Source organism: Anarrhichthys ocellatus, unplaced genomic scaffold, assembly GCF_004355925.1.
Source record: "Anarrhichthys ocellatus isolate YVR2014 unplaced genomic scaffold, GSC_Weel_1.0 scaffold7, whole genome shotgun sequence".
NCBI classification, from domain to species: domain Eukaryota; kingdom Metazoa; phylum Chordata; class Actinopteri; order Perciformes; family Anarhichadidae; genus Anarrhichthys; species Anarrhichthys ocellatus.
Window position 1 is genome coordinate 11,135,584 of NW_022280037.1, and position 24,276 is coordinate 11,159,859.

At 39.6% G+C, this 24,276-nt stretch overlaps 4 protein-coding genes across 5 annotated transcripts in view; 2 read left to right on the plus strand and 2 right to left on the minus strand.

Annotated features, from left to right (window-relative positions):
* Positions 1-3,404: 3,404 nt before the first annotated feature.
* On the minus strand, positions 3,405-7,869 carry fuca2 (alpha-L-fucosidase 2). The gene is made up of 7 exons (XM_031847388.1): positions 7,539-7,869; positions 6,908-7,095; positions 6,394-6,733; positions 6,094-6,304; positions 5,592-5,782; positions 5,354-5,462; positions 3,405-4,194 (listed from the first exon to the last, which is right to left on the minus strand). Exons 1-7 carry the CDS (start codon positions 7,727-7,729, stop codon positions 4,057-4,059), a joined length of 1,368 nt encoding a protein of 455 aa, XP_031703248.1. The 5' UTR covers positions 7,730-7,869; the 3' UTR covers positions 3,405-4,056.
* Positions 7,870-8,047: 178 nt separating this feature from the next.
* LOC116383509 (putative deoxyribonuclease TATDN3) lies at positions 8,048-11,607 on the plus strand. Of its 2 annotated transcripts, none has more exons than XM_031847420.1 (10): positions 8,048-8,137; positions 8,222-8,254; positions 8,330-8,403; positions 8,478-8,562; positions 9,300-9,362; positions 9,460-9,569; positions 9,981-10,036; positions 10,117-10,229; positions 10,533-10,613; positions 10,770-11,607. In XM_031847420.1, exons 1-10 carry the CDS (start codon positions 8,084-8,086, stop codon positions 10,911-10,913), a joined length of 813 nt encoding a protein of 270 aa, XP_031703280.1. In that variant the 5' UTR covers positions 8,048-8,083; the 3' UTR covers positions 10,914-11,607. The 2 variants fall into 2 exon arrangements, with proteins under 2 accessions (XP_031703280.1, XP_031703281.1); XM_031847421.1 differs by having other exon boundaries at positions 10,536-10,613; positions 10,770-11,606.
* Positions 11,608-12,457: 850 nt separating this feature from the next.
* Positions 12,458-21,899, plus strand: coq8ab (coenzyme Q8A, genome duplicate b). Its single transcript, XM_031847444.1, has 15 exons — positions 12,458-12,680; positions 13,064-13,260; positions 14,370-14,678; positions 14,804-14,870; positions 16,463-16,540; positions 16,857-16,982; positions 18,535-18,620; positions 18,705-18,845; positions 18,928-19,009; positions 19,145-19,238; positions 19,822-19,963; positions 20,136-20,243; positions 20,340-20,405; positions 20,842-20,928; positions 21,405-21,899. The coding sequence occupies exons 2-15, from the start codon at positions 13,126-13,128 to the stop codon at positions 21,702-21,704; spliced, it is 1,821 nt and encodes a 606-aa protein (XP_031703304.1). The 5' UTR covers positions 12,458-12,680; positions 13,064-13,125; the 3' UTR covers positions 21,705-21,899.
* The window catches only part of LOC116383497 (zinc transporter 2-like), a 10,331-nt gene continuing 6,915 nt past the window's right edge, over positions 20,861-24,276 (minus strand). The window contains exons 4-8 of the mRNA XM_031847402.1: positions 23,676-23,829; positions 23,382-23,592; positions 23,014-23,119; positions 22,793-22,927; positions 20,861-22,498 (exon numbers count right to left, since the gene is read on the minus strand). Coding sequence (XP_031703262.1) covers positions 22,404-22,498; positions 22,793-22,927; positions 23,014-23,119; positions 23,382-23,592; positions 23,676-23,829 — 701 coding nt within the window. The 3' untranslated portion in view covers positions 20,861-22,403. The remainder of the gene's footprint in view (positions 22,499-22,792; positions 22,928-23,013; positions 23,120-23,381; positions 23,593-23,675; positions 23,830-24,276) is intronic.

The following is a 24,276-nucleotide window of genomic DNA, read 5'->3' on the forward strand; positions in this document are numbered from 1 at the left end:
TTTTATAGCTAAAGTTCCCGTTACTTTTCAGATATTTTATATACAGTACAAACTGTCTAATTAGCTAAATTTCTATGTATATTAAAGACATTGTAATGTTTGGAGTCAAGTTTAATTCATTAAAGTCTGTAAACTAGCTCAGTAATGCAGTTATACAACAATGTGTTGGTATTAGGATTAGTACTTTTACTAAAGTCAAGGATGTGAGTACTTCTTACACCACTGCTACTACATTTACTTAAATACTACTTTAGTGCAATTTTGAGGGAATTTGCTTGTGTATTACATTTGCATTTTGTATTTCTTTGTACTTTATCTTCACGACATTGTCAGAGGGAAATATTGTAGTGTTTACTCCACTACATGTATTTATTTGACTGCTGCAGTTATTCTACAGGTAAAGATTTTAAATACGAAACTTGATGTTAGATTAAACTACTACAGACCGCCTGAGCCCCACCTGCAGCCACAGGTAGAACACATGACACACCACTGAATTTGTTTTGATTTTATGTGACGGCTGAACACATGCCAAAATCTATTTCTATAATAATTTGTTCAGAAGCTGCTCTGAATACAACAAACCGAGTCTTTCCCCTGATTTGAATGGATGTATGATCGCTCAGTCATTTGTGGTAAACTTTATAATTTACACGACTATAAATACTTCACCCGCTTTGACCATCCTCCTCAGTTTCACTCTGTGCCATTGGGTGAGAACAACTGGGTGCTTCTATGAATAGGAGTCCTTGGCTTTGAGCTATGGCTAAGCCATATTTATCAGAGGTCTTTCTCTTAACATGGAGCTTACACAGCAGAACAAAGGCTTTAAACTCACGTAACGACTTATAGTTGACCTTCACCTCTAAGTTCATAATCCTGCCCAAATGGCAAGCCTTTATTCTACTGCAAAGTGAAAACTGTAATTTCACAGTGCATGTCCTTTAGATACTCTGTGTGCCAAAAAAGCAGTGAATGCAGAGACTGTCTATTGACAGAGTCCGTCCACAGTATGGAATTGCAGAGAGCTATTATTAGCCTCTAACAAGCCGAAGATGAAGTTGAAGCTAACTAACTGCACTGCAGCTGAGATCCATTATGCTGTATTCGGTATCTAGAGGAGCGGCACTAAAATGGCTGATACTCAATGTGCAGTGAAGGTCAAGTCGCCCATCTCTATAAATATAATGGTCTGTCCCCCAGGATGTTCCACACTGCTTTGGCATTTCCACCATCTAAAGCTCCACCGCGGCTCTGCTGACCGCCTCAAATCTGCTACAAATTTGCGTGTGATTGAATGCCACATAGGCACCCGACTACTAGCAGGCCTCTAATGATGTTAGTGGTGAAACCGATGGGAGGAGGGGTGAGACGGAGGGGACAACACACACACACACACACACACACACACACACACACACACACACACACACACACACACASAGAGAGAGRGGGGGTGTTTATGAATGGAAGGAATGAGGTTTTCCTCTCTGCTGGCTGTAGTGGCTGTCATGTGGCTGACTGCGATATCATTTACAGGGGACACTGAACACTGCAGGTTGAACAAAGAGCTGATACAAACACCCATAACTATTAAACAAACCCTGAATCCTGCAGGTCTACAAATCTCACTTGAAGCCTCATTAATTCTTTCCAAAGCCAAAAAAAAACGCCACTTTTGATCAGTCGACCACCGTTTAATTCATCCGCCAGCTCTCTCAAACCAGGCGTACTTTGTGCCATTATCACAGCAGTACCTGGGGAAAAAAAAAAAATCTTGACATGATTGTGTGTTTCCATGGCAACCATGCCAACGTCTGTAGCACTTTTCCCGGTTCCTGTCTACATATATAATTACCACCACACATTACAGCACCAAGACTGCAGAAAAGAAATGAGCACACGGGCTTCAAGCACACAGTGCGTCATTATGTGATCATACAGGTTATAAATTATTGTGCTGATGGGTATTAAAATAGAGATAGTTTTAATTAGAGTAACATCAAATATAAAGTAAAGGCAAATCTTCTCTGGGTCTTTTAATATAAAATGCCTTAATTTAGGTCATATGCATTCATCACAAAATTGGATGTCACTGTGCACTCTGTTTAACTCCTACAATATGTAGCCTATTGTACTAGAGTTGAAAGGATAAGTCAGTAAATATAGTAACTATTACTATCAGAAACTATATTGATAGTTGATTAATCATTTTTTAAGCAAAAAAGCCAAAAACTTGTTCCAGGTCTCAAATGGGAATATTTTGCCGTTTTATTTTTAGCCTTCTAGAACAGTGAACTCAGTATTTTTGGGGTTTGGACCAATGCTGAATTCTTTCCATAGACGATTAATCCAAACAATTAATAGTTTAAATAACATGCAAATTAATAGATTAGTCTTCTGTGATATTAAACTAAAGATATTTGAGTGTGGGACACACTTTTAATGGTGAAAAAAAGAATCAATTAATCTAGAAAATAGTCAACAGATTGATATTTAAGGAAAGATAATAATTAGCTGCAGCTCTAAATTAGAAAAAAATCTTAATCTTGTTAGTTTTTCTTTGTTAGTGTATTTTGTATTTCCCCAAATGCTTTAATTTGGGCAACATAACACAAAACTATGTCATGATGTGATCAAATCCTCAAGATATAATTCAACTTAAAGTCCATACATTGTATTAACCTTCACATGTCAGAGCTTAAGTTGTCTGCTCCTCCTCATTCTACAAACATGAACATGGGATACATTTGTGAGCTTAGAAATGAGTGGAACTCGCCAACTTTCACTAAAATGTGGCAGCCCTACTGCATCTACAGTCCACTGTACATTTGTCCTCACGTCTTTCTGTTGTTGTTGTTTCGGGGATCAGCTGTCATGCGGGGTCCCAGGCTGGGGGATAGCCTACCGAAGGGGGGGAAATGCACGGACGTGAGAACCCCTTACAGACCCCCCATCTGCACGTCATGGAACATTTGCAGAACAGGGACCTCCCACCTCAAAGGCGTGCAACAGAGAGCAGACACAACAGTGAGACCTGCCTGCACCGGACGCACCATCTTAGCCTAGGTGACTAAATACACCTCTTTGTATCGCGGATCGGCGGCGGCAGGAGGCACATAATTACGGCTTTAAAACCCAGTATGGGAGCAGCTGGGAGCAGAGGCTCACCAGTCACTGTGCAGCGCGCAGATCACTTCATTCCACAGACATTTGTTCTGATGCATGACGGGGAGTCTTGTTTTCCTGGGTCGTCCGTGCACAGCAGGGGAGAAGAGATCAGTTTTGCGCCGTCAGCGTTCTCAAAAATGTCACGCAAGGCCGGGGTGTTATTACAGATGTGGGCAGCAAGGGGGCGCTAACGGGACGCCATACACTGTAGTAATCCAGGAGTGAGATGGTCAAGCTGATACAATCAAAAGATTTATTAAAACATATAAACATACACATGTAAAAAAAAATGGTGCTTGAAGACTTAAATTAAAACATTTCCTCACATGTAAAACATTCACCACAGCACTGATCAATGCAGCAGACTGCATCACAATCACATACAAATATTTAGCCTTCAAAATAATCCCAAAGTGCAGAACAATTGTTGAATGATGCATATACTATTGGTCAACCTAAAATTACTGATGTAAAAGTTTGTAATCAATAAGCGGAATCTGCAAAGTAACTAATGTTGAATAATTAATAATTTGAAGTACAAAGTACAATATTGGCTTTCAAGATGTGGTGGAGTAGAAGCATGAAGTGGCATACAATTGAAATACTGACATAAAGTACCTCAAAATTATACTTAAGTACAGTACTTGAGTAAATTTACTTCATTACATTCCACCATTGGCGCTAGAACAAAAGACTTTAATCATAAAAGTTAACCAGGTCAAAACCAGTGATCATGTGTTCATGTTAAGTATTTCAAAACATTTTATGTGTGCGACTCAGTTCAGTACATTTTATGTACAGTGTTTAAACATATACAGTACAACGTCGGGTCCTTCTCTCGGCCTGCAGCTCTGTCAGTTCCTCTAGAGCTGATCTGGTTTCCCTTTAAATGGCACCTGTCAGCTTCAGTGTCCAGGCCCACTGGCAAGGCATCTGGTTGATGGACAGCTGGGGGAGGAGAACCCGCAGCCCGCTGGGCTTAACAGGCTCCCACTTCAGAGACCCATGGCCGACAAGCACCACCTTTTTTTTTTTTGAACAAAGGCAACACATGAACAACGTTGACAGAACGAGAGAAATAGAGAAATAGAGAGAGCTGCTCTGTGAACGAGTCAACCTCATTTCCCAGGATGCAGTGCGGTTATTGGACATTCCAGCAGCGTTAGACCGCTATATTGAGCCTTTAATTAAATACTGGCTCCGTTAATATGATGGAGGTTCTTCTCTGACCACAGCTACTAAACCGTCTGAAAAACCAGCTACTGTATACATTTGTTTCTTTGCCGATTTTATTTATTTGTGTCATCAATTTATGCTATTAGATCTGGAACTATTAGTAAATTATCTGATTAGTCAATTCTTAAATATTTCATAAAATTGTTTAAACGTCGAATACTTTTTAAGCAGTTCTTTGGTTCCAGCTTCTCCAATGTAAGGATGTGCTGCTATTTCTCTATTTTATTTAATATAAATTTTATTTTTAAGTCTATTTAGGTTTTTACACTGACTCTAAAAACAGTTTTCACTATTTATTTCATTACTTATTTATGAATCAATTAATTGAGAAAATAATTGTTGGATAAATTAGCAATGAAAATAACAATTATTTGTAGCCTTGTGTGCTACTATAATTCTTTATGTAAACCGGTGACATGCATACCCGGAGCCTCTGTACCACTGAACAGTACAGTGAGTTATAGTTATAGCATTAAGCGGCGGCTAACTCTGCATAGAGAATGTCGTTATTGTGAGGTAGGCTGGAGAGCTCTACTGTCCTAAACATACGGAATATATGGCATTAAAATAGTCACATCTAACAGATATTATTGATTATCAGCAACAAGAAGTATGCTATTGGTGACTTCAGTTTAAAAACATAAGTGGCTGCCTTCAAATACCATTTAAATCAAAGCCTAATCAGAGCTGATACTAAAAAAACAACACAGAACATGAACAAATATTTTTTAATAAGGATCCCTAAAATATGGCTTTTTAAAGAATCAACCAAGTAACACACTGAACCGGGAAATCTTGCAGCTAAAAGATAAACTTATTGGTAAACAATGTATGTCATGGAGAGATGACCTCAAACATATCTTTGGCATTTCTGTGCTGCAATTTGTTGTTACTCAGCAGTCATGATATTATAACAATAATTACTCGACCAAAGCTCTCGTCTTACCCGAGTCTGTCCTTGAGTAACCACAGGTTCATTCAGAATCACAGATCCATTGTTGGGCCACTCCAGCAAAAGAGCAAAGATGCTCTTTTGCTGTGGTCTGAAGGTGTACCTGCAATTACATACATATAATTATTCACCATAATACAGGCCTCTGTATGAGCTTAGAAAACATCAAACAGTATTTGATCTTATTTCACTTTAGGGAAAAACTAAAGTTATCTATTCCAGAGAAACCCACCAGACAGTCGGAGTGACGGCGTCCTTCTGAACCCGCCATGCTGTTGTGTTGTAGATAGACTCCCCGTTGACCTTCAGCCACTGACCCATCTGCCTCAGACGCTCCTCAAAGATGGGAACGATCCTTCCGTCGTGTGTCGGGCCGATGTTCATCAGCAGGTTTCCCCCACAGGACACCGTCTCCACCAATGACTGAAACACCAGGTTGGATTTTATAAATTTGAATTTTATTGCACAAAGCTTCTGAAAGGTTCTCTCTAGAGCCAGTGTAGAAACATGTTGGTGCAACATGGCATATGTAGCTATGAAGGAATCCTTCTGAGCTAATGAAAACACAAGGACTCTTAGTTGCAGGTCATTATACACTAATTAAAACTTAATTATGAATATTATATTCCATTTCTACTAATAGAATCCCCAAAATGTTACACACTGGCCCTTTAAGCTAAATCCTCAATACGTTTATTCAATCTTTACGTAATAAAACTGTATTCAACTCTCACCGCTACAAGCTGCTGGGTGGTGAGGTAATCACTGAGAGGAGCGTTGCGTCTGTAACCCCAGGACTTTGTGTCGATGGTCATGCAGTTTTCCCACTTGTGTTTGAGCAGGTGTCCTGGCTGGTAGCGATCAGTGCAGGTGTAATATCCGCCGTGTTTGCAGATGGAGCCATAGCCCCAGCGATCATTCGTCACCACCGTGTCTCGTACGGGACTGTGAAGACATACAAGTTATTATCCCGCTGGCTGTGTAAAAGGATAAATCTAATAAAACATACACTCACTGTACGAATTCATAACTACCTGTCATTATAGAGCCAGGCTAAGAACCCTGTGCTGTTCCAGTACTTGTCAGGCGCATCTCCGTCCCCATCAGACCACAGCACCTCCGGTTTGTACTTGACAATGAGCTCATAAAGCTCAGGCAGAGTTTTAGTGGTTGGAAAGTAGTTTGTCGTGAAGACATTGGCAGCGTCCTGTTCAAAGAGCGGATTAAACCACTCAAAGAGAGAGTGATACAGCCCTAAATGCAGGTCACTGTTAGCACGGAGGGCACTCGCCACCTCCTCTACCAGATCCCTTTTCGGTCCAACATCCACTGCGTTCCAGTTCCAGGAGTTTTTTGAGCCCCAGAGTGTGAAACCTGAAAATACAAAGACAAAACAATACATCTCCTGAACTGCAGAAAGGATGCAGCGTGGCACTAACCCTCAAAATATGTGGAATTATCTCCTCGTTTTAGTGCTCTGAAATGATCTGACCATAAAATAACTTAAACTAGAAAAAACAAAGGCAGGATGTCGATCATGTCTTGTACCTTCATGGTGTTTTGTTGTCAGGACAATGTACTTGGCCCCCGATGAGGCAAAGATGTCCGTCCACTCTTTGGCATCAAAGAACTCCGCGGTGAACAGCGGCGCAAAGTCTTGATACTTGAAGTCTGGAGGATAATTCTTCTTCATGAAGTCAACATACGGCTTTGCTTTTTGACCCTGCCAGTACTTCCTGGAACAGGAAACAGACACAAAACAGACTGAAGGAAGACGAGCCACATTTGTTTTCTTCGATGTGATGCATTTCATGAGGAGGCCCTCTGTGATATTATTCACCGCAGAGGTCGGGATCATCAGCCCTCAACACCCGGGAATGTTGTTTTAAAAGTTCTGCAGCCAAATTCACAATTACAAAACATTTACATATCAAGAGCCAAGTTAACAGTCATAGTTTATGATGAATAAGCATCCAGCCATAATAAAGTAAATTATGCTGGTTAACTGTATGTTACAGTTATTATGAAATACTGTAAGATACCGTATATTTGCAGCAATTCATTACATTGTATGATTAGTTTACCTGCATATCACCATCACTTCCCTAAACTCCCCCTGTCTGTAAAATTGAAACCATAACATGAAAATGTTAAATGCAAGAAACCCAACAAAACTCACCAGAACCACTCGCTGCCGAAGCTCGGGACAGAGAAGACCCCCCAGTGTATGAAGATGCCAAACTTGGCCTGATCGTACCACTCTGGTAGTGGTCTGGAGTCGATAGACTCCCAGTTCGGTTCGTATTTTGTTGTTCCGCCGGTGCCGATAAACAGCATTGATAACAGGAAAGAAACTGTTAAACTTCCCATTTCAGGTAAAAAAAAAATCACAACAATCTCGAGAACCGTGTGTGTGCATGAAGAAGCTCAAGGGTAATGTCTAAAAAGATCACATGATAAATCTAAAGTGCATAACAGGAACAACCTCTGAACATCAGGTGATGGTAATGTGGAATATTTCTTGATGACAGTGGGGATGCTTGATTTGTTCACCGTCGTCGGTGCACCGAGGAGGTTCAACCGTTCAAACCAATCAGACGGAATGGAGCGCCGCTTCCCCGGGCAGCGCTGCGTTCTACATCGCGCGCTCCTTCGAGCTGTACGCATGCGCGTTCCGCCTCACTTTGCGGAAGTAGGTTAATGTTTTGAACAAATACGTTACCCATGCATGGCTACGTCGACTGCCACTGTCATATCTCTGCGGGGGATTTTGACAAGGTATGCTCACACTTTAAAAGGACACGAGAGGATTTTTATATCTGAAATATCTTCTAATGTGTTTGTTTGTCTGTTCGTTGTCAGGACATAGAGGAGGTGGTTGAGAATTCAAAAAAGGTGAGCACGTGTCCCTGAGAAGCATTGTCCACAATAGTTATTGTGGTTTTAACTTTTGCTTTTATTGTTTCCAAGGCTGGGTTGTTGGCTCTGTTAGCCGTGGCCGAGCATGCTGGGGAATTTGAGAAGATTATTGAGTTGTCACAAAGGTAGTTATTGGAGCGACATGATTGTAACTTAACTTGTCTCTTTGTTTTCTGACGTTTTCACTTTATTTTTCTAGGTTTCCAGGTTTCATTTTTCCCTGCCTAGGAGTCCATCCTGTTCAAGAGGTTTCCCCAGAGCAGCAGAGGGGGGCTTCTCTCCAGGTGGGCTCGAGTTTAAAGGGTCAGCTCACCCAAATTATTACAAACAAAACATATTTCCTCACTCGCCTATAGTACAGATGCAACGAAGTTCCTGACCGCCATCCTCTCTGATCCACACTATGGATATGCGTGTGTGCTCGTGATGAACGTACATTTTCATAATCTTTCTCCATTTTGTAATTCTACTAATGTAGCTTTAGTTGATATACTGTATATTATCTTTTTGCATGTTCTATTAAAACATTATTTTTTACCCTAACTTAAAAACAACGGTATAGAGATGATAGGAAACAAGAGGAAAGACCTGCAACACGGGTCAGATGTGAACGGGTTCTTTATCTGAATAGAGGGTCTATTAGTTTTATTGCTTTATAAATAACAGTGGCTTGAATATAATTTTGTTCACAACATTGAAATACAGCAACACCTCCTTCCTGAAACAATGTAAAGTAGCTCCAATGAAAACCGCTCCAGAGCCACATTGTGCCTGGAAAGACGTGTTGTTGCTGCTGATATTTTTTTCTAAATGTAATTTTCAATGCGCAGCACAAACACAAGTCCAATCACACCCACAGTGTTGGGATGGTGGCAGGAATCTCAGTGGCAGATGACTCAAAACCTGGACCATTCCATGAGGGGTCAGTGAGATAATGTGTGTTTTAGTAATTTGGGTGAATTTCTGTAGTTGTCACGTTGGAGTGAAGGAATTAAGGATGTTTTTCCTTTTCTCTCTGCAGGATCTAGATGCAGCTCTACCCATAATAGAGAAATACAAAGACCACCTTGTGGCCATTGGGGAGGTAATAATCAGTATCTCTGATGTGACTTAATCGAACAGCAGTTTGCTATCCTGGCTTTCTTTTGTGTTAACCGTCGTTTTCCCATCTGTTGCTTTAGGTTGGTTTGGATTTTACACCCAGATACGTCAGGGGTGAGACTGACAAAGACAGCCAGAGGCAGGTCCTCATTCGTCAGGCACAGATAGCCAAGGAACTGGATCTCCCTCTGTGAGTCTCACTGTAGAAGATATACAATTTTTATTTCAGCTTAACAAGTTAGTGTATGTCCCGACATTATATCAGGTGAAAAGGCAAAAGCAATAAAAAGAAAAAGGCGCCCGTACACCGATTAGATGCTCCGCAAAAACATTTACGAGTATCATTACGTCTTCATCAGGTACTTCATGTCATAACGTCGTCTAATCAGTGCCATGTTTCCTGACAATATTTGAATTTAAGAAATCCACTCGCACACAATCCTTGACTTTGAGAAATCATTTAATACATATGAACAAACAACTATTAGTGGCGTTCCCTGAATCTGATAAAATGTGCAGAAGAAGACTTTTTAAAGACCTTTAATATAAGTATTGCATTAACATAAAATACATAATATTTGTATGTTTATTTAATTTCTAGGAATGTTCATTCACGGTCTGCTGGAAGACCCACCATCCAGCTCCTGAAGGAGCAAGGTAAACATTAAAGTTCAGACTCTCTTGTGTTTACTTGAGTGGTTTAGAAGTTAACTGCAGTTCCTCTAAAATGTCACCAGGTGTCGAAAAAGCCCTGCTTCATGCTTTTGATGGGAAGCCATCTGTTGCCATGGAGGGAGTGAAGGCTGGATATTTCTTCTCTATCCCACCATCCATCATACGCAGTGATCAGGTACAACAGAGCACCTGGTCTGGTTAAATGTACTCCGTATCACAACCTGTTCAAACAAGCATTCTGTTTACTGACTCATACATATTCCTATTTGTCATTTATGTGTAAATAAACACATTTATTGTGAAATTTGATTTTACAGACACTGTTGCAAATTGTATGAATGAATGTCTTTGTCGTTTGTATATATGAGCAGCTAAACTACTTACAGTCTCATCAAACAGCACTGACATGTTGGCTTGTTTGACTTTATCACATTGAATGTTAATGATTGATGATGGTTATTTTGTGTTTTCCACCAAGAAGCAGAAACTCGTGAAACAGTTGCCGTTAGAGAACATCTGTCTAGAAACAGATTCACCTGCTCTTGGTCCAGAAAAACAGGTCAAATGTTTTTTACTCATTTGCATTGCATGTTATATTTTCAGGAGGATATTTGCAATATAAAGCTTTTTATTTGATGTACATATTTGCAACTAAACTACAAGTTTTAGTCACACACGCATGTCTTATCATTCTTGTTCTGTGTCCTGAATGCAGGTGAGAAACGAGCCAAAAAACATCTGTGTCTCTGCCGAGTACATCAGCAAGATTAAAGGAGTGTCGCTGCAGGAGGTGATGGAGGTGACGACACAGAACGCTCTCCGACTCTTCCCAAAGATAAAGTCTGCCTTCAGACCCTGACAAAGCCTTAAAAGTTTATTTCATCAGTATTTTAATGTGGTAGTCTGATTGTCCTGATTGTTCAGATGTCCTGAAGTGTATGTAAATCTGAGTCTTAAGCTAAAACACCTTCATGTGAACTATAACCTATTTATTTATCTCCAATAAAGAAAGATACGGTAACAATCTAACACACATGTTGGATATTTTTCATGTGTGTGATACATCTGAAACATCAACATTTCATAAATATGTTACAAAAACAACAGCTGACATCCGTCATCATTTAAACATTCATATCATTGTAAAGTGAATAATCATGATATGCCACTGTTATTTTTTTATATTTCCCATCAACAGATGTAAACAGAGCAGTGATATCATTAAGTTAATAATTTCACTGGTCACTTGTGCTATTTATATCAATGTTGCTGCACATTCTCTATAATTAAAAGGTGATTCGTCATGGACTTAACATCAGCTGCTGTAGCTAAACTCTAATGAATGGATCAGTGGCAGTTCACAGCTGGATGGGGTATTGCTGCCTTCAAGTGCTCCTCATGAAATCTCACCTTTGAGCTCAGTTTCACCCTAGTTTTAATCCTATAGAATGATCTCGGAGCTGATTTAGGGTCATTTCCAATCTGACGATAGTTAAAAATTTTGATTTTTTATTCTTTTTTATACATATTTAATTAGCATCACTGGAGGGAGCTTGAGAGCCAATATTTTCGTTGACAACTACTTTTATAATTGTTGTGCATTTGATATTAAATAACTTGAAACTTTAGATGCCTTGTCAATTCCCACCATCAAACACATTGACACAGCCCCACGTACCAACTGCTGGCAAGTATTGTCTTAAATATCTGTATCAGCTCTCAAAAGACAAAGTAGAAGCAGTAAGTCATGTGCTTAATATAATAGTATACTTAATTATTTATTCTAAGTCTTTAACTCTTAATACATGCTACTGCATTTCCACAATATCATGAATAAGGTAGTGAAGGTTTGTTCCCAGATTATATTCATTACTTGTTGCCAAAGTAAATTCAAACAAACAGTTTCATTTTTAAACAATTAAACATAATTATTCGAAATAAAGTTAACATATTATTTACATCATATGTGTATATATATATATATATATATATATATATATATATATATATACGATTTACTGACTTAAATGCAAGGTACGTAAAGTTATTGCTGTCCAGATGACTTGTATTTCTACAATTATAAATCATAAATATTTTTAGCTTTACACTTTCATTATTTTTTTTAAAAATATATAGTTTTGGTTCATCTATTCCTGGAAAAAAAAGTCTTAGTTAGTTTTACTTTTGTTATTTATTATTTATAATTTTACATATGGGCGGATTGTAATTTTAACTAAAGTGAACTGGTTTGTGTTCACTGAAAAATAAACAAAGTTTATTTGCTCGTGAACGCAGCATGTGTGCAGTTCACGCACCGCCCTTTGCGCCACGTCAGCCAATAACACACTTCCTGAGGAGTTAACGACACTTTGCAGAACCATGTGCGCAGGTCTGTTCATACCCGGATCGAGCGCGTGAACTTTGCCTCATTGGCCAGTTTGTTTATTAAACTTCGTCTCGAGGAAAACGTGCATGTCCTTCAGCGTGTCGCGAGCCTTGTTGCGTTGGGTTGAGGCGTTCACGAGAAGTCGTGTCAAGTCAAATCAAGGTGAACCGCGGCTCGTGCTGCAGTTGTACGATGCTCACTGCTTGCTCGTGGAGCTAAGAGGGATCGGTTGTGAAGTTGGTGAGTTAAGTTCCTTCTTTGTCACTTTTACTCATTTTAAAAGTCTGAGTAAAAGTTACATTTCCTAATTTGTCATTTTTATTTATTTTTAAAGTTGGTGTGTAAAAGTTAAATGTCCCCTATTTGTCACTTTTATTCATTTTTCAGTGTGAGAATCATTTAAATCATTGTTTAATGTCTGATATTTGTTTTAAAACCTTTGGGTGTGCATGTTTTTTTTTTGTCTTTCTGCTCTCTTATCACACACAGCCAAGTTAATATTGCACTTTCGTCAGTGTTTGGTTAGGTTGTTTTTTTCAAACATGTTGTGGATTTGGAGTCATGCATTATTCTACAAGTAACCTGATGATCAGACTCTAATGGACTCCCCTCTCACCTCACAGCCTAGAAGCAACCTGTTGCAGAGACCCTGTTATTCCCGTCTTCAGGTCTGAACATCAGCGCCATGACGGGTGACATGGTGGTCTGGAGGGGTCTGACCTGGATGAAGCAGGCGGCCTGCAGAGCCTCACCGGGAGGCCTGCACGGCACCGGGAACCAGAGGCTGGTAAACTTCCATCATGCTGCCGGATCAGCGAGGGTGAGCAAGTCAGCCGTGATTTGTCCGTCATGCAGCCGCAAAGCCGGATAGAGTTTCACAAACATGCAACCCAGATACCTCCTGAGTCAGTTCCTGCCATTATCGCCTCATCAACGCCAATAATAGTGAGCAGGGCTGTGAGGCGGACCATGCGGGAGTAGAAGACAGTCGAGAGGATTCATAAAGTCCTGTTTTATAGCCAAAAAAAACATCATACAATTGTGCAGTTTATACTTAGCTTGGCAGTAAAGCTTCCAAAACAACATTGGGACTAGTGGTTCTCCACCTTTTTTGACTTTGACCTCTTAAAATGTAGCCATGTCTACTTGTGACCCCTCGTCCAACTAGTGATTTTACCATTTATACTTTTCTGATTAGTTTTATTTGAATGATTAATAAAGGCATGAAGGGGTAAACTGTTCCATATTTCACCAAAGAGTGTGTGGGGGGGGGGAAATGTCATTATTTATCAGAGCAATTATTTTGTCTTATTTTATTTCCCAATTTAACATCTTGTAACCCCTGATTTTAAAATGAAATGCAGCTAAAAATGTAGGAAAGTTTTACTTCCATATTTTACGGATTGCCGCTCCTGAAACAGTCAAATGAATTCCTAACCTTCCTCAAATGTCAATCGTGTCCCAAATTCTGTGTCACGTTGTCATGGCCGGATTAAGCTGGAAGAGTTCATGTTGTCGGCTACTTGATTTCCTCCAGAATCCAAAAAGTACTCTCGAGCTGAGATTAGTGGGTCAACACGAACAGATTAATCAGCAAATTTTTAAAATCTAGTGACATTTTTAAGGAACACTTCACCGTTAACGGCATCATTTTTGTCACTTTCACACTTTTGTTTTCGTACAGATTAAAGAAAAGTTTAGAGGTGCTGGTTTTTCACATTGTTGGTACCTTCGGACAGACCCATGCTAGCTGTTTCCAGTCTTTTTGCTAAGCTGAGCTAACCAACTGCTGGCTGTGGCTTCATATTTAACGGACAAGAGTGTTATCCATCTTCTCATCTAACTCTCGGAAAGTGAATAAGCCTATTTCCCAAAATGTTGAACTGTTCCTTTAACACCTACTCGTATGAATCATGTTTTCCCGTCCAGGAGACGTTCAACAAACCACGAGAAGTCTGCGTCCTCAAAGCCTCGGCACCACAGCGGCACAGATATTCCACTGTTGGAGCTTGTTTCAGTGCGTGTTTCACAGGAAGCGTTAACGCCAGACAGGCGACCTGCAGTGGAAGACCCAGCACTAAGCACATGAGGTACCACGGGGACTGGTCCCGCCAGCTGTTCTCTGGCCATACCAGGTTGTTTAACCAGGACAACTCCACAGTGGGACGTCTGGCGCCAGAGGACGGTGATAAAGCGGGAAACGCCAAGAAAACCGACATCAAGCAACACAAGCAAGTGGTATCCACTCTAACACTTTTCTATAAATCAGTGTTTGAATGATGTTGACGTATAGGTCTCTTTCAGGGTTGTGGGTTTTATTCGTCTTTTGTCCTTTTGAGTTTAGTGCTTTTCTTGTATTTCAGCTCAGCGACAGAGCCAGAGAGAGGAAGGTGCCCGTCACACGGATAGGAAGGCTGATGAATTTTGGAGGTATGTGTGTTTAATGGCATTCTGGTAGATGTTTTTAAAAGAAAAGTGACATTACTATCATTGTAGTCCTCAGAGAAGAAACTGTAGTGACTGTAAATATGTAAAACATATGTAATCTGAATTTGCAGCATTTATTAACTCAAGGTGATTTAAGTAATCTAAAGTGGACTCTGGTCATTTCTTCGCTTACTTTCAACAATTGTTGACACGAGTTGTACGAATGACATTTTGCCGCTCTGGCCCTTCCTGGAGAGCAGTGCTGAGAAATCAATAGCTTGAGAAAATGTTTCGGGGACGTGCCAGAGTCCTGACTGAGAATCCAGCTGGTGTAAAACGTGTTGTCATCAAAAGAGCATCACACTGAGTCGTTTAGTATCCGTTGTTTATTCCACTTCTGTCACGGACTTAAATGACCCCTAAACTCTCAAAACGCTCCGAGTGTTGCCCTGAGAAATCAAACCCACCTCTGGTTACTGATTGCTGTTATCAGATGCAGAGGAGGGCATTGGTAAAGGTAACACTGGCCATTTATAACATTATCAATCTGGCAATTTTCTTTTTTTAACATCTCCTTTCAAACAGTTCCTGTCAATTCAAAGAAAGTTTGTGAATCATGTTGTAGTAGAGCTGTGCCTGTTCGGAGCGGCCTGGATGCCGCTGCTTGCACCGCTCATACAAACGGCTTCACACTGGAAACTGAGCTTCCTTGGGTCCCGAACAACGCACCTGCCGTGACATAGTTGCGTCACGCACACACCAAGTCACGGCTACTCGCAGTCAGAAACAGTGCAATACACATCGGTTCATTGAAAAAAAAAAAAAAAAAAAACAGGAGCTGACTTTCCTCTTGGGCAAGGTAGGCAGCCTGGGAGCCCCAACTAAAAGCGCCTCTAAGATTTATATTTATAGATATATTATGATTTTAAGATAAGTATATCGAATTACATTACTATTCAAATTCCTTGTACCCTGAAATAAATCACAAAAGTCCCCTGATGCACAATAGTATGCAACTCAACTGCATTCTACTTAATGTCTGTATACTTCAAAAGAAAAACATTGTACTGTCATACTACATTTACCTGGCAGAGAGCTGTTGCAGATTTGATTCACTAAATATAACAATTAAAATATGATTAATTATTATTCATAAACTTGTCAGGCATTGTATTAGAATTGAAAGATCCACCTTGAACAGATGTTAATTGTGCTGATAATGCCTCTCTTACACTCTTCAATTGAAATACACTTAGTTTACTTTTACTGTGCGGTATTTATAGTTTTACTTCATAACGTACTTCTTCTTCTTCTACCACTGCCAATACCAACATTCATTCAATACAGGGTTGCCAGGGGCCCCTAAATCCCCATCAGGTCACCATTAATCACTGTCACAAACATCGGTGGAATACGCTTAGCGGAGGTCATTTTCAAATAGCGCGGTTATATGGATTTAAGTAGCAGACAATAAGCTTCATTGGTGGTACGTTAGTATCGAGTCTTACTCACGGAGGGCTGACTCTCGGTCACACTGGTGAAATACAGTTTGTTTATTAGTCACCTTGTATATAGATATTATTTTCTTTTTGCAGGTCTGGCCGTTGGACTCGGCATTGGGGCGATCGCTGAAGTGGCCAAGAAGAGTTTAAAACCCAAACAAGGAGGGAAAGGTAATGAGAGGACTAGAAAGGCGACCGTGGTCACTCTTGTTGAGGCTGTAGACATTACTCTAAAGTAACTCGGCCTACGTTTTATCTTTCATAACATTTAAAAAAAGGGACAGAATTAACTTCAAATTTTAGATAATGAACAATATATTTCATGTGAAGTTCCTGTGATAATAGATAGTGGTGTGTGTATAACCGTTACTATTAGATTGAAGTACTGAAGTAGATGAATTTCAAAAATATAAGAAGTAACGATCTTATTTGGAGCTGAAATACAATATCTAATAAATGTGATGATGAAATGTTTTTGTTTTTTTAGGTGATAAAAAATCCGTTCTGGACTCGAGTGCCTTCCTCTCTGAAGCCAACGCTCAAAGAATCGTCCGGACACTTTGCAAAGTCCGAGGTGCTGCTCTCAAAATTGGACAGATGCTCAGCATTCAAGGTGAGGAGTCATCAGAAATGTCTCGTATTCAGAAACTGATCTTCAGGGACTCATTCCAAACCGATCTCGCACACTGCTACGGTATGTTCACAGTAAATGTGTATCGGTGTGCCTGTAAAGGCTCAGCTTTCACCAGAGACCAAACAGACAGCAAGCTGGTGCTGCAGCTTCCCAACAAGACTTCGTCATGTTTCTGACAACAAAGCAGATCCCTTTACCGAGAGGGAAATGTCACCTAAAATAAGCATCGGGCGAGCTGAACACAATAAGTACCATTCCAGCCAAGCTATTGTAGGCGTACCGAGGCTCAGCTGACACTTTATACAGCTGGCTTACGGTGCAGTGTCATCATGCTCTCTAGTTTGTTTTCTCATGTATTATCATTAGTCGAGTCACCTCTGGTGGAAAGAAACTTCAGTTAGTACATTTAAGTACAGTTTTAGGTACTTTACTTGAATATTTCCATTTTCTGCTACTTTTTCCTTGTACTCCACTACATTTCAGAGGCAAATATTGTTCTTGCTCTGCTAAATTTGATAATTTGAAGGTATACGATGCACATTGTCGGTTGGTGTTTTTTTTACAAATCATTCAAAGTTGGCCCTCCTCCCATAGAGAGGCAATACTATGACACTGTCATGACATGTTTTATGACCTATTATCCTATTTGTTTGATGTTGTTGTTTAAGTACTACACGATAAAATTATATTGCATAGTTAGACTTAAGTAATTAGAAATAAGACTTTAATGAATGTTTTATGACCTACTAAACTATGATATTTTTACACAACTCGGGTTTTTTTTTTTTGGGTTTTTTTTTTTTTTTATGAAATATTTAATGACATACTATATTTTTCATGAGACGAACAATTTTATAACATTTTTATGCCGGTGAGTCCACTTGGACTCAAGGATGAACTGATTAGAATTTGGTGGTCACTGTGACTTCACTAAATATGTTTTTGTCTAGAACTCAAGAAATCATATGCCAATATGCCAATTTTCACAAATGATGAAAAGAATGAGAAAGTGATGACATTTTGGACAGATAAGGATGTAACCTACCTGAAATAAGTTAGTTTTTGCCCCCAAAAAAGTGAGTGCCGGTGCTTTGTCTCTTTAGTAATAGGCTGTGGACTTTCAATTACTTAATACTGAAAAATACTTTTCTTTTTTTTTCTCTAGATATTGAAATCATTTATTTTCTGAACACTTTAAGAGCTTCTCGTCCATGTTTATTTGTCCATGGTCAATAAAGATATGTTGAAGCCAACAAAGACACGAAGTCCTTAAAGTGCTCCAAAACTCTGCATCCTGCTGTTTATGTGACATAATTGACCAAATTTTCCATTATTCAAACTAATGCTTTTATATTTTCACTTGCACCGTACAAAATGACCAAGAAGATTCGTCACTTCCAGCTTTTTGAAAAATGTTCAGGGATTTATCTTTTAGAAAAACAGATGCTGATCACTGTTGAATGTAATAACACAAGAGCATGCGTAACGCTTAGTTTTCACTCTGTTCGTCTCTCATTTCCCCTCCTCTCAGACGACGCCTTCATTAACCCTCAGCTGGCCAAAATCTTCGAGCGTGTTCGACAGAGTGCGGACTTCATGCCCCCTAAACAGATGATGGTACAGCTTGGAGAACCGTAATAAACGACCCGAACTCGCTAAACTCAAGTTCATAGATGAGACGGTTTTATCTTCTCTCTGCAGAAAGCCATCGCCGGTGACCTCGGCCCCAACTGGAGAGACAAGCTGGAGTACTTTGAGGAGAAGCCGTTTGCGGCGGCATCCATCGGTCAGGTGCATTTATCGAGACTGAAGGACGGCCGAGAGGTCGCCATGAAGATTCAGGTGAGAGGAGCGTTAAAACACAGAAGCAAACTATTACAAAATGCAGCAAAAAGAAATCGCACAATGGAATCTGTGCTTTCAGTACCCTGGAGTCGCCAAGAGTATCAACAGTGACGTGAATAATATCATGACTGCTCTGAGTTTAAGCAACGTGCTGCCTAAAGGTAACATTGTTGGAGAGCTTTTTATCATATTTATAACGGCTGCTATTGTCTAGTGTTGCTAACCTCTTCAACATACTCTCCCACATCAGGAGCTTTCCTGATTGTCAGCTTTCTAACATTTGCCCTCCTTTACAGGTCTCTTTCCTGAGCACCTCATTGAGGTCATGAGCCGTGAGCTGGCGCTGGAGTGTGATTACATAAGAGAGGCCAAATGTGCCAAAAAATTTCAGTAAGTTGTTCACACTTGTTCTTTGCGCACACACCGACTTTGGGAATTCAGTTCGTAGTGTATTCGTTAAAGCCTTTACAACCGTTTTTGCCTTTGAACCCGTAAATATGAAGCGGAACTTTTCTGTGAGCGGTTCAATCAAAATCGTTTTACCCTCTCAGATTGTTTAATATGAATAATTTTTAGAGCCATGAAAGAATAACACTACATTACTTTACCAAAGTGGGCAATCAGTTTATCTCATGACACCTTGTAGGGGTCCTGTGCTGTTTATAGCTGCTCAGTATGTTGATTAAAATGTCCATTCAGGCTCTAATCAAGAAACACTGCATTAGAGCCAGGCTAACTTTTCCCTCCTGTTTCCAGTCTTTATGCTAAGCTAACGAGCTGCTGGCATTTACTTCATATTTATCCTACAAACATTAGTGTGATATCAATCTTTTCATCTAACATTTGAAGGAAAGAAATCGAATAAGCGTATTTCCCCAAATATTCATTTTAAGAGCAAAGTTTGAACTTCAGCTGTCAAGTTGATGACGGCAATGTATTTCTTATTGCTGTGTTGTTGCCGTTTGTGTGTCAGAGAGCTGCTGAAGGATCACCCGTACTTCTACGTGCCTGATGTGATTGACGAGCTGAGCAGCCCGCACGTCCTCACCACAACGCTGGTGCCCGGTTTCCCTCTGGACAAGGCCAGCGACCTCTCCCAGGAGCTCAGGAATGAGGTACGAATTCAGACCTGTGCACTGCCAATACGTCGACCACTTTGGAAGGGTTCAAGGAGATGTGCCGAATGCCGAGACCGGAGTCATGTCGGCACAATATTTGAGCGTCCTAACACACACTGTGCTGTATACATGGAGCACTATTTTCTTTCTCCTCCTTTGTTTCTGATAGATTTGTGAGCAAATCTTGAAGTTGTGCCTGAGAGAGCTCTTTGAGTTCAGATTCATGCAGACTGATCCAAACTGGTCCAACTTCTTCTTTGATCCCCAAGCTCACAAGGTCCGTTTGTCTCAATCCCCTCATTTGTTCACTGTTGGTCTGTTTGGCGTTTCCCCCTTCTTCACCGAAGTCTGTTTTTCTGTTTCATGTTTCCAGGTTGCACTGTTGGATTTTGGAGCTACGCGGGGATTTGATAAGAGTTTCACTGACGCTTACATTGAGGTAAGAAGCTGTAGAAATGTGTAAAGTTTCTTTCCTTATTAGGACACATCACTCATAACTACATACCAAATTATTGGGGTTTTTTTAAGAAAGTTTTCTAAGTAAAAATAAGGTAATCATTGACTGGTCAATCTGGTTTGTTTAAGTTTTATTTCATGTTTGTAATCGGACGTGGTGAAAGTATCATTCATCCATCATATAATGTAAAATATGTCACAACATGAAAAGATATCTTGGTAAAACATGACAGGGAATTTGTTTTAATTAGAAACTTCTCACCTTATGTCTAAACTTATATGAAAAAAAAAAAAAATATATATATTAATTTTTGTCATGGTGTCAGTAATACTGTTGGCTTAAAATAACTCATAACGTGCTTTATTTTCCTGCAGGCATTACATTTTAATCAGTTTTTCACTTTAATTTCTCAAATCAGATTATTAATGCAGCTGCTAATAACAACAGAGAAGTCGTCCTCCAGAGATCCAGAGACATGAAGTTCCTCACAGGATATGAGTCAAAGGTAATAAAGACAAACCGCTTCACTATGAACCACAACATTGTGTAATCACGACATGCATTTTTTGACATACTATAAAATCGTATAGTATATAACAAAAAACCTGAATTTTTTAACGGCTGTGTTATCACATTTTTGGGGCCTTTTTGTTGACATACTATGACTTTTTATTACTTTTTCACGACCATACCCTGACCTTGTTTGTTGTTCATGACGTACTATACTGTGATTTTCTTCTCTTTACAACAGAATATGCTGTAATTTTTATCATATTTTGTACTATGATATAGTATATAATTGACTTCTATACTGTTTTTAAGACTTGCTATACAATAACATTCTTAGGCCTTTTCTTCAACATGCCATACCTTTTTAATGAAATACTATTCAAATACATTATTTGACGGAATTACATTTTAGAGATGCTGGCAGGAAGATTTTGTTACGTGACTAAGTGTATATCCTTAAACTAAACTCAGGTGATGGAGAATGCCCACGTGGATGCGGTGATGATCCTCGGAGAGGCTTTCTCTTCTGAGCAGCCCTTTGACTTTGGAACTCAGAGCACCACAGAGCGCATCCACGGCCTCATCCCTGTGATGCTGAGGGAGCGACTAACGCCGCCCCCCGAGGAGACGTACTCTCTTCACCGCAAGATGGGTGGTTCCTTCCTCATCTGCTCTAAACTCAAAGCTAGAATATCCTGCAAGAACATGTTCCGGGACACCTATGAGAACTACTGGAGAGATGGGACGCCCGGCAGCAACAAACTAGCTTGAAGACTGGTTTTCCAAAACCATATTCCATCGCTCATTTTGACCAGGACTCTCATCCAGACGAACATGAACATTGCTTTTAAGTAATGTGTGAAGAATATGTCTACATTTTGTTTGAATTTGTTGTGTACAAAATCTGGTTAGACGAACATTTGAAATACATGTTGTAAAAATAAATAAAGTTTATAAAGAAAGCAATGAACGGGAAATTATTGAAATTACGATTTTTTTGTTTTATCAAAGGTGTAAGTTATTATCCAAAAATGTAAGACATAAGCAACAATTAATGAAAACCGAATATTAACACTGATTGTGTCTAATCACATGAATATTAAAACATTTTCTATTCGCTGCATTTATACAGGTGCAAAACATTAAAACCGATCACTCCAAGTTTTCTGTGTAATAGTCATAAATATATCAGGATACTGTAGGTACAAATGCGACATTCAGCTACTTCATAAATAAACATTTATTGTGTCAGTGTAGTGACTGCAAAAGTAGACTTTTTTTTTTTTTTATCAAATGAATAAGCAAAACTTAACATTGTAACGGCATTAATACAAAGCTGTGTCAAAGCTCTAAGATCTTGAATATATTCAGAAGTATAGCTGTGCACCTGGTAATTATCAGCCTCGTATTAAAAATTGTTGCAGAAATCGATGTAAACACGCAGTCATGGTGCCGTCAGCAGTCTCCCTTCTATTGCTCCACTTGGATTGTTACACTGGAGAAGCCAAACTCAGAGCGCAGAAGCTTTGTCGCCTTCACGAGGACGATCTGTGCATCAGCGTCTTCTGAGAACACAAATACAGGAAACCTTTAAGTTCTATTTTACAATCATCTTGAATATGAATCATTACCTTGACATCTTGACTCATAGTATAACATTCCAGAAAAACAGTTAGTATGCATTAACAATAGAAAAAACTATAGTAGTCACAAAAATATACATTATAGTATGCTATAAAAGTATTTGTGTACATTTCTTCCATGTATATATTAGGAGATATGTGTTGTGACAATAGTCTACAAAAGGTATTAAACTTCAGGAGCATGTACTTCCATCACCTACACTGTATTGATCTTACCTGTGGCCACGTGGACAGAAAGTAAAGAGTGAGTCATGTTGAGGCTCCACATGTGCAGACTGTGAACCGACACGACTCCTCTCACAGACAGCAGCAGCTCTCTCACGGTGCTGAAGTTAACGTCCTGAGGAGCGCCTGCAGAAAACAAAGACGACACCGGTTACAATTAAATGTAGTCGATGAAACGATAACGTCACCGCAGGCACAGAAGATGTGTTTACCCTCCATCAGGATTCTGAAAATGTCCTTTGTGACAGGAAGCGTTGTTGCAAGAACAAGAACCGAGAACAGGAACGTGCAAATCGGATCTGCTACTTTATATTGAGGCTGTGGGGAATTCACAAATGTGATTAAAACAAATAATAAACCATATAATTGAGCTTGAATGTGCAAACTGTCTTGTCTGGGCCTCACCCACTTTCAGTAAATTAGAGGATATTGATATGTTTGTCGTCTTGTAACGTATGTGTTTAAAGGATAATGCTAGTGTTATGGGATCTTTTACTTCTTTTCAAGATATGTTATAAAAAAAAAACAAAGTGTCAATATGTTAGTCTATCTGTCAATACTGTTTTGGGCCAACGCTGACCCAGAAGTGGATGATGGTGGCAGCCAGCAGGACTCCGACACTTTGCACCAGATCTCCCACCACGTGGATGAAGGCCGCCTTCACACTGGCGTTGCCGTGCCCGTGATGGTGGCCGCTCCCCCCACGCCGTTTGTGCGTCTGCGGCCGGCTGGTGGGAGGCGCGTGACTGTGGCCGTGTGAGGCTCCAGACTGATGGAGGATCAGGACCATCCTGAATAAAACAAAGTCAGAACTATTTGTCACCGCTGACCAATGATGGTGGATGACATGATGGAATGACATGATCAAACTCACAGGACGTTGACCCCCACAGCACAACCTGACGTTATGAGCATGATCTGACTATCGATGTCGTAGTCTCCGTCAGAGACCCTCTGAATGGCCGATATGACCAGCACCGCTGTTACAGCCCAGATAGACATCACTGACAGCAACATGCCCAGAATCTCTATTTAACACAGAAAATGTGTAAATGATATCAGGTTAGAGCACAAATACTGATCTCTGAAAGTAGACTTTGCAGTATAGTTGGTAAATTACACATTCAAAGAAAACCAGGGCAAAATAATCACATAGAAATACATGTATTCATAATAAGTGTAAACAATCTAACAACTCAAACACTATAAATATATGTTTTAGTAAACAGTTTATAAGATGGCAGGCAGCAAAAAACATTCATATCAAACTGAAGGAGAGTATACAAATATACAGTACTTGAAGATAGATTAAAAATGTTGATAAGACACCAACAATTAAGTGTCTTTTTAAAGTTATCAGTATTTTTTAATAGTTCATCGACCAATCTATATATTTACTGTAAAAAATAATTCTCAGCACTGAGGTTTAAATGCTGTTTCAATTGCTTCTCCACATATACTGTATATATATATAC